At 41.7% G+C, this 10,818-nt stretch overlaps 1 protein-coding gene across 1 annotated transcript in view; it reads right to left on the reverse strand.

Annotated features, from left to right (window-relative positions):
• Positions 1–10,479, reverse strand: part of LOC128735328 (MOXD1 homolog 2-like) — a 148,989-nt gene extending 138,510 nt beyond the window's left edge. The window contains exon 1 of the mRNA XM_053829819.1: positions 10,198–10,479. Coding sequence (XP_053685794.1) covers positions 10,198–10,479 — 282 coding nt within the window. The remainder of the gene's footprint in view (positions 1–10,197) is intronic.
• Between the last annotated feature and the right edge of the window lie 339 nt (positions 10,480–10,818).

Raw genomic sequence — 10,818 nt, forward strand, 5'->3', positions numbered from 1 at the left:
CGGCTTTGGCACGCTACATTGACGCCACAGCCAGCAGCCAGCCAGCCAGCGTGGTGGCACACAACCGAAAGCTGCGAGGTGTGTATTTTACATTTTAATGGTGCCATGATACGGCGAGCTCCGTCCGGCCCTTCATTGCTCACCTACCGACCGACCGTGAAAGGGTGCTCGCACCTCTCGAGCAATGTTTGTTTTAAAAAATTTGACACCTTTTGCACAGTAGCGGTGCCGGCGGATATCCTACAGGCTGTCTGACAGGAATACGATGCAACAGCAGAAATGCCATTCGATTCGACTAGTGCAGCGGTGGCGGATTTAAGGCGCTTTTTTTCGAGAGCGCAATTTTTGCGGATTGTTCGAAATAAATTCACTGAAAGCTAAACGAGAAAATATCATTGTAAGATTGCAGAAGACTGGAATTACCCGAGAAGTATCACAAAAGTAAATTATTGAGGGATGGAAAACCATTTCTGGCAACTCTTGCACTTGTGGAGCCTGACATCCGAGTGTGTCTGGTTCGCTAGTGTCTATTAAGGCATTTGAGATAATGGGAAAAAGAGCATCTAGCAAAACAATCGCCGGATGCTATTCTCGGCACTCAGTAGAGGTCTTATGGGCAGCTTCCAATCCACGAGTTGCTATTTAACTTAAGCGTTGTCTCTTGCTTATTATAAACTAAGAACTAGAAATTGTTAAATTAGAAATAGTTGGATTTTGTCTGGCTAGAAGTCTATTTCCATTCAAAAATGGTTGTTATAGGGTATGTTGAATTTGAATTTAAATAGCCTGTATAGGCGAAAAATACGTTTTATGGAGCTGATGCGCATGCCGTTGTTGTCACACCAAATTAATAGTCCTCTTGCAGTGCTACGTAGTCCAAAACCGACAGTATTGCTCGAAAAATTTTCAAATCGTCGGCGAGCGAAAGTACAGGAGTACAGGCATAGATGCACCCAAGTCGTTCACGACTACGTTGAAGAGCAATGGTCCGTGTACGCTTCCTTGGGGTACATCGGAAGGAATAAGAAACGTTCGAGAGCGAGCCGAATTCACTACAACGTATGCCATGTGGTCCACCAGATATGTTTATGTTTATTAAATATAATCATACGATCTAATTTTTGGGCCTCTTAAAAAGGCGCCCATTAAAAAGTTTTTGAATAATTTTATATATCCTCTTTTTTATATGTCAGCTTAAATTATTATTTTTTGTTTTGGAGTGCTGTCCAGTTCTCTTCTAAGCTGAGATCCTGTGAGTGTCCGATGCCAGGGGGCTCTCTGTGTGAGGGGGGCTTTTTGGTAACGGGGATGTGCGCAAGGTTAATTGAAAAAAAATCATCTTAATGATCCTGTGGTGGGAAAAAACCATATTGATATTCTCAGGAAGCATAAAAATCCAACCATCTTTTAGGCATATACATACGAATCATGAAACAATGAAAAAGTACAAATAATATAATAGTCATATACAGTTAAAGTAAAACGTCTTACACACTACATAATACACCATTAGTTAAAAATTCTTGTCGTCTTCAGCTTGTTTTTGAAGGATCCAATAGTTTCGTGAAAGTCGAATAGTTGGACGACCTCAGTAAATGTTCGTTGGAGTCTGATGGTGACGTATTGGTTGCTGTGGAATGGTAAATTGAGTAAGCTATGTTGACGTAACAGCCGTTCGGGCGTGTTGAGCTGGAAACGTGATAACAGGGGGCGGGGCTGTCAATTTCGCCTTTTATAATTCTTGCTGCAAATGTGGTCTGGGCAATTAGTGTGCTTAAATTAATCAGTTGACACCGATCTGGATGCAAGGGCAAGTTATGGGCATCTCTCTAAGGTAGCCGTTGAAGAGTAATCCAAACTAATTGGCTGGACGTAGCTCGTTCCAGTACTTCTGATACGGGCCTCAGATAATGCAAGCAGTTTCTGGGAGAGGTCTTACCAAAGCGCAGTACAACGATCGAAAGCACAATAAATCTCTGAACTGATGAACTGAGCCATTCTGTAATCCAGTCCGGTAGACCCATGTGCTTCGACTTGACGATAACCAGAATGTGCGGCACAGTATCGAAAGTTTTTGCGAAGTCGATGTACTCCGAGTAATACCTGGCTTTTTGTTTTTGTGAATCCCGTCGGATAAAAAAATTTGTCGATCAAATGCCGAAAACGGAATGTAGTGTCAGGACTGCTAGTTGACTGCTAGTTATGCTAACGCAGTAAACAAACACTAAATATCAAAACTTTTTTTTCTGAAAGCCACTGTCTTATTTCAGTTTCAGTAATCCTTCAAGAAGAAACCAATCAGCCTACGACCCGGCAAGAAATTTTGCTTTCAGATTCAATTTTTTTTAATAATATATGAACATAAACTGAGTTTACTTGAAATTATTATAGAAAGTTTCAGCAAATATTTATGCAGTGGTTGAAAAAGGCGAGAGGGGGGCTCTCATAAATCAAGGAGAAGTCCAAACGACACCAACCTTGGGATTTTTGTTTCTTAACCAAAAACAAACAATCTAACCGAATGTAGAGAAAATCGGAGAATGTTGACTATCAAGTTTGGATTTTTCTGGGTCACTTGTCGGGAAATGACCCCTATTTTTTTAAATTAAAAAAGACCAAAAAATATTCGTAATACAACTATGACGATGAGTGATTCTTAACCGTTATGTGTGCAACAGGGTACCCGGGTACCTTTTCAGTTTTAAAATAGTTATAACTCATTCAATCTAAAACATACGTCATTGAAATTTAGCGACATCGTAAAACTCGTTGATCTTAAGTAATTGAGGGTTTTTGGGGCATATCCATAAAGGGGATTAGCAATGAGAGGCACTTGAATTTTTTTATTACGTAGGAGGGCGACAAGGGTACCCGGGTACCCATGATTTGCTATGTTCATAACTTTGGCTATCTTGAACCGATTTGGATGAAACCAGTGGCATTTGATTCGTACATTTATCTAGTTTTGATTAGACAAAGCATTTGGCCATCAAATGACATGTAGTTCCCGGGAATCGGTAATTCCGGAGCAACGTCCGGTAAAACGTGGGAAGCCGCTTGTTTTGAAAGAATATCAGCTTTCAGCAAAGCTATTAGCTTTGAACTTGACATTGTGGACCCTTTTTTCATCTTATTATATAAATTGGTTACTTTAGATCGCATTGGCCATTCCAGAATTGGGTTCCTGTAGGGTTACAGATGACCAGTTGGGTGCCTAATCCAATATTAGGATTGGTTTAGCGGATCTTTTAGATGTTTTGAACTGATATGGCCAGTTTAGTACTGATTAATAATTTTGGAACTGGTTCCAAATGTATAACGGATGGTTCTACGTTTTGAACTGTTCTGATAATGCTAAGCATTATCTTGAATCCTGTGGTATCATCTGGGATCCCGTAGAAACCATTTTCGAAATAACCAATCAAAATACATCGAAATGTAAAAAATATCACCTACCGAACTAATTCCAAGAACTTTGATACCCATATTGCTAGGTTTTACCTCCAATCCTAGACTGGCCACCCATGACCCCACAGGAACCTACTCCGGAATGGCCAACCTGATTCATCTCGTTATATGAAATAGTTCATTGTATGAATGTTTAGAGGTTTTATATCCGCGTGACTGATTTTCGAGCAATACAATCAGTTCTCTACCTCACAGCGGACACTCTGTCGGAATTCCGGAATTTTGAGCCCCGTATGTCTTTTAATGGCCAAATGGCCAAATAATTCAAAACTAGATAAATTAACGAATCAGATGACACTTATTTCATCAAAATCGGTTTAAAATTGTTGATGTTATGACAATATCAATTTTGGGTACCCGGGTACCCTTGTCGCCCTGCTAAAGGTGTTTTTTTTGTCGCACACATAACGGTTAAATAAAAAAGTCTGAGGGACATGACGGTCTTGTGATTTTTGAGATCTAGTTCACTCATTGATGAAAGATGCATTTCGAAAATAAAAATATTTGGCAACACTGCCAAAAATATAACTCAGATTCGTCTGATAGTTTCACTTATAAATGAAATATTGTTTATCTCTAAACCGAATATTTTCTGAGATATAAGCACAAGAAAATAAACAAATTTGACGAAAACGAAGCTTTTTCTTATAAAAGGGGGGACTCCCATAAAAAGAGGGGATGTCCAATTGGAACCAAACTTGGGATTTTTGCTTTTAGACCGAAAATGAATAATTTGACTAAATTTAGTTCAAATCCGTGAAGGGCGGTTACAGGTGACTCGGAAGGTTCGCGGAGAATGACCCACATCACGAATATTTGTGCAAAGCATTCAGGGAGCGAGCTGCGATTTCAGGGGTATGGTTTTCATGCGGAATAAGGCTCTCATAGTATAAGATTGCAGCATTTAGATATTAAGATTGAAGCACTTGTTGTGTCGGAAATTGTCAGCACTGAAGCAAAAACTTCATTTGACTAATTTTGTTTTATTCGTTCATGAGAAAGGCGGGGGAGAAAGTGAGAAAGCATGTGCAGGTGAGAGTGAGAGAGAGGGTGAGAGTAAGAGAAAGTGAGAGAGAGTAAGAGAGAAAGAGAGTGAAAATGAAAGATGGAGAGAAAATGGGAAAGAGTGAGAGAAAGTGTGAGAGAGACGTTGACAGAGAGAGACGCTGAAGGAGACGTTGAGAGAGAGAGACGGTAAAAGGAACTTAGAGGAAGAGACGGAGAGTGAGTGAGTGAGTGAGTGAGTGAGTGAGTGAGTGAGTGAGTGAGTGAGTGAGTGAGTGAGTGAGTGAGTGAGTGAGTGAGTGAGTGAGTGAGTGAGTGAGTGAGTGAGTGAGTGAGTGAGTGAGTGAGTGAGTGAGTGAGTGAGTGAGTGAGTGAGTGAGTGAGTGAGTGAGTGAGTGAGTGAGTGAGTGAGTGAGTGAGTGAGTGAGTGAGTGAGTGAGTGAGTGAGTGAGTGAGTGACTAAGTAAGTTAGTAAGTAAGTAAGTAAGCGGCTCACAGTCACTTTCTTCTCACCTTATAGGCTTCATTTGATTTGTATTGTCACCCGGGTGAGCGAAGTCACCTAGGTGACTCAGAATCGGTCTTACCCTACAGAGAGAGAAAGAGAGAGAGAGAGGTCTGCATTGCTCTGAAAAGCAAAGCAGAATTGCTACCAAAACCTGATTATAGAGAACAAAGACACAGAATATTAACTAGGGTATGATGCTGCTTCATCGTAATTGCCTATTCCCGTCCTATCCAACACAAATTATCAAAAATATCAGCATTTTTATGATACACAATGCAAAACTAGTTATTACCTAATATTTCAGTTTGCTGTCTATCATACGCGATCAATCAAAGTGAGCTGAGATCTATTTAAATGCGTTTTATCATTAAAGAAGTCCTACCAGCCAAATACCCTACGTTTTTTCGTGCGACGAAGAAGAAAATGTCGACTAATCGTTTTAATTTCCGTCATTCATTAAGTTGTACCAAACAGTGGTACATTGACAATGGCGTCAAAATGGCTCCCAAAGAATGGAATCTGGTCAATATTCTAGCCAAAATTTGAGTAACAAATGATCGACTGGAACTTTTATATAGGGAATTATAGGGATTATAGGGAAAAAAAACTTACCACCCAGTTATCTTCGAGCTACGATGCTGATCTAACAAGCCGTACGTTCGAATCACGGCTGGGTGGTGTAGCGTAAAATCAAAGCCATGAGTATAACCATCTATAGACATTACCCTTCTTTATCGATAGACTTCGCAGCCGGTTATTAGAGTACAGGACAATTACGCTCATGGTAGTTGTATGAGAGCTTGCTGAACAAATTTGATTGCGTCGTTATGGATGATGAAACGTAGTACAAGGCTGCGACCTGCGACCTGGATAAGAGCTTTATGCCGGTAGGCAGAGTTCTCCGGAAGACTATTAAATAAAAGAGATGGCAAAGTTTCCGGGAAACCAGCAGCGTATGACGTCTACATTCCGTCGAATTAGTCACGTCAACTCGGAGGCGCCATCGCTGGATGAAATTGTAGCAGCCATCAAGAGTATGAAATCCAATAGAGCGCCAGAGAGACTCTATTTCAGCCGAAATGCTCAAAGCTGACTCATCTTTGTCAGCCCAGATGATGCATCAGCTTTTCAGCAATATATGGGAAACCGTAACTTTTCCGGTGGACTGGATGCAGGGCATATTGATCAAAGTCACTAAGAAAGGAGACCTAACTGAATGCGGTAACTGGCGTGGCATCACGTTGCTCTGTATTACTCTCAAAGTACTCTGTAGGGTAATCCTCAACCGGATCCAGGAGAAGATCGACGCTACTCTCCGGCGGCAGCAAGCTGGATTCCGTGCTGGCCGATCATGTGTAGACCATATCACAACGCTCCGCATTATATTGGAGCAGATCAACGAATTCCAGGACTCTCTTCTGCTGGTGTTCGTTGACTTCGAAAAGGCGTTCGACCGACTCAATCACGAAAACATCTGGGGCGCACTTAGGCGTAGAGGAGTTCCAGATAAGCTAGTCCATCTCATCGAGGTTCAATACGAGGCGTTCTCGTGCAAGGTTTTGCACGACGGCGTCTTGTCCGACCCCATAAGGGTTACTGCTGGTGTGAGACAGGGCTGCATTTTATCACCGCTTCTGTTTCTCATCGTTATGGATGAGATATTAGTTGGAGCAACCGACAGTAGACCAAATCGAGGATTGCCTTGGAATCCTCTAACGATAGAGCAGCTCAATGACCTCGACCTAGCCGACGACATTGTCTTGCTCGCACAACGCCGAAACGATATGCAGAGCAAGTTAGATGACCTCTCCGAGAGCTCCCAGGCAGCAGGTCTCACAGTCAATGTATCGAAAACTAAGTCTATGGTAGAGAACACTGACAATTCCACCAACTTTACAGTAGCGGGACAACAAGTTGAGCAGGTAGACGTCTTTATATCTTGGTAGCCAGACAACGCCCGATGATGGTACCAAGACTGATATAGCCCCACGGATCAGGAAGGCCAGGGGTCCCTTTGCAGGTTTGCAAAACATTTGGCGCTTAAACCAGATCACTCTACGTTAGAAAACCCGAATCTTTAATTCAAACGTTAAATCCATACTATTGTATGCCTGTGAAACGTGGTGCGTCTCAGTGGAAACAACGCAAAAACTGCAGGTATTCATTAACCGGTGCCTGCGATATATCATTCGTGCCTGGTGGCCTGACAACTGGATATGCAATGAGGAACTCCATCGTCGATGTCATCAACGGCCAATAGCCACAGAAATTCGAGAACGTAGGTGGAAGTGGATCGGACATGGACACATAAGTAAGTAAGTAAAGTTTCCGGGAGAGCCCCTGGTTAGCATGTAATCTGCAGTTGTGAACTAACATACTTCGCTTTAGCAATTTAGTCATTGGAACCATACACCAGGAAATTGATTGAAACAAATGCCTCCAGAAAAGCATACTGTCTTTTGTTGTGCAGCATGAGAGTTTCCTCAGGCTGACGTGACAATGGAAATGCTGGCGGTGTGGCCAAAGTAGTAGATTTTGTCAGGAAAGGTAAAAATATGGAATTCAGTTGATTTACAGCAGCCATGGCAAAAATTATTAAGCAACTACGCTCGATGCTTTGTGCGTACTGCCAGCTCCATCTTGGAGTAAAGAAAATGGACCTCGTGAGGCACTCCTCCAATGTAAATTGTCGATATGTCATTCAAAACATCCTCTCCCTTCTAGAGGAAGGCAAGTCCGTCGAACGGAAGCCTGGTACTGGCCGCCCGACGGCGCTGGTCTACTGTTAAACAATAAAAGCTGAGGGGGAAGATTGGGAGTAAGGAAACGTCAGTCAAAGTCGGGTATGTCTGAACAGCAGACAATCACCCAGAAGGAGTGACTGATGGTGCTGGTGGAAAACATCTTTCAGAAGATGCGTGACGTCGTAGTCATAATGGATGACGAGCAATGGTTGGCGATAAACAATGACGTCAAATATATCTCCCACACCAAGTTCCCGAAGAAGAAAACGTCAAAGCCGTTGTGATTGACGATCAGCAAGAAAAGAACGTCAAAGCCTTTTTTTCCTTCGAGGTTTGTGGTGAACGGGTAGATATACAGTACGCAGTGCCTGACGGAATTTGCCGTCTTCACCAAGAAGTGCCACGCGAAGTCTTTTGGCCGGACCTTGCCTCGGACGATTACATCAAAAGATCATTGTAGGAGATGATGGACCGGCCGAAGATGAACGTTGTACCAATGACCGTCAACATTCCCAATGTGTGTCAGATATACCAACAATTTTGTGGCTCAAACGGAGAAGCGCTAAGGCAACGAAAAAGTTGAAAAAGTTTTAGTGTGTAGACCTCTAACGTTTTAAAAATAAATTGTAAAAAGGGGAGAGTATTTTGCTGGTAAAAGCGGTTTGTTAGCTTGACCCACTGCTTTGTTGTAGAGTCCTCAGAAGAACAGAACAGAACGCCCGGATGTTGCGAGTGGTCGGTCGAATCAGGAGTCTGGATCTGATGTAAAAATGGAAATGGCGTTCAGAGCAAGTTCTGCTAGTCGTTTACGTTTACGTTTGTTTTGCTTAAAGGAGTTTTTTGTTGTTCAAAAAAGTTTATATTTCATGAGGCATAAACATCCATCTAAACTGTGATGCAGAGTACCTCAGGTATTAAGCACCTAATTGTATTTCAATGTATTATACCTTAAACTGTTTACTTTTTTATGTTCCATTCTTTTAATATTATAGATTAGCAAGCAAACAACAATAAGGAAAATATTATGTACATAGTTGAGGTTTAGTCGTGCTAATCAAGCTAACTGCTAATTTACCGGTTACAAAATCGCCATTGTACTCTTTGACCGTTTATGGAGACGCATGGCTATTTGTATAATTTTACAGTATCTGGCTGGGTAGAAACGTTCGACTAGTCAAGAGTTCAGAATAGGAAAGAAGGAAGGAAAGAAGGAAAATTTATAAGCATTATTACGACAAACTTCTATCACATAGTACCAAACTTCCAAAGTCCAAGCAGTTGGGCAAAGAACGACTCAATTCACAAATTATTCAGGTCAAATAGCAAAGAATCCTTTTCCATTCATTTGAAGCTTTTCGAATGAATTTCACAAAATAGCAAGAAACTATTAAATCTTACCCACCATGAGGCAACCCCACCAATTGAGATTAATCCGGCAAATCTTGATCGAAGTTTTTCGCTCTCGCTTTTCTCAGTTCAACGTTGTACGAGCTCAACTATAGTACCTAGCGTAATAAATGTAGAATAGTTCTCAAAGTTCAAGTTGACTATTTGCTACCGGATTACGTATGATTACCGCATTCATTACGATAATTTGGTCAAACAATTTGATTTCGTTGAAAACAATTCTCCTATTGTGTCTATAAAGAATAATATTGTCTCCAATTACTTTGCAAATAATAACTTATAATCGATTCGATTGAAATTGCAACAAAGTTTGGCGGATGTTTGTTCGACTTCCATGGTCTCGTCGGGCTCAATGCGCTGCCGTCACACTCTGCCGTCGTTGTTTGGCCTAATTAATGCGCTTGTGAGCCCACTCATCCTTGAGCTTGGTGGCACATCGTCGGCACCACACAACGACTGTTTTCCATTCGTTCGTTCGTTCGTGAAGCACCATGTCATGGCACCAGGCGAAGGCGGCCGGCTGACAGGTTGGGTGGCAAGGCATGTAGGCAAATGCAGACAGGTGTGTGCGCATTCGGGAAGAGCAATGAAATGAACTACCGCTTTGCGCGAAACACAATGATACTGAAAACTGAAAATTAAATCAAACTGAAATGTAGTGTTGTGTTGTTTGGAAAATTGATTATGTTTGATCGAAATTGGGCGTAGCATTGAATGTGGCTGGAGGGTATGAGGGTTTGCGGAGAGCTACGAGATTCGCTACAAGTGGTATGGTTTTATGCTGATTGTTTTGAAATTGGTGATTCAATTGAGCGCGATAGATGAGTGTTTTCGATTTTTAGACCTAATTAGATTTGCTTCGTGTAGTTTTGCTAGTTATTGTTCCATTCGAACTTCTCAGTTAGAAAAAAAAAGTTTTCCGAGAACTAATTGCACTCAATGAACCTAGACCAACAACGTTGTTGATTAAATGCATTTAGATTGTTGCGACGGAAATAATATTGAACCCGATATTCACACAGTCATTTGTTTAATTACATGAATGGCTTTTGTTGTTTGACGTACCTGGAAATGCACATGTCCCTGGTCGATCCAACCGATCGCAATATCGGAATCGGCCAGTGTGCCGTCATGCGAGAAACCCAACCCCACATAGCCAAGTGTTTTGGCCTGAATCTCGAACGTTATGTCCTGATTGTTCGAAGTCCACAGTAGCCGATAGTTGTGATCGAAATCCACCGCATGCTCCCAGTGGGATGCCAGGCCTAGCTCACCGCAACAGGCCACCAGCAACCACAGGATATATCCTAATAGGTGAACGATTCTTTTTTGAATTGTGATTTTCATTGTAGCATGATATGCATTCGATTTCACTAGGAAAATATTCTTCAGCTCTATAGCTATACGGACATTCACTCACACACCAGCTGCACCACTTTCACGTTGATTGTCCACCGCGACGAGGAAAAACCGCGTTCCATCTGAAAGGAAACCAGAATACTTTGGTTAGTTTTATACGACTAAACATTTCGGAAATTGGCACGCCCGACTTTGCACGTCTTCGAAACGTGTCATTTTTTATCTCAATTATTAATTGCGACCTCACGTTTTGAGGGCACTCTCTGCTAATTTACAACCAGCGGCACTCGCTGCATAAGTACAATCATAAATTAGTTTTAATTAAAT

The sequence above is a fragment of the Sabethes cyaneus genome, chromosome 2, assembly GCF_943734655.1.
Source record: "Sabethes cyaneus chromosome 2, idSabCyanKW18_F2, whole genome shotgun sequence".
Lineage (NCBI taxonomy): Eukaryota > Metazoa > Arthropoda > Insecta > Diptera > Culicidae > Sabethes > Sabethes cyaneus.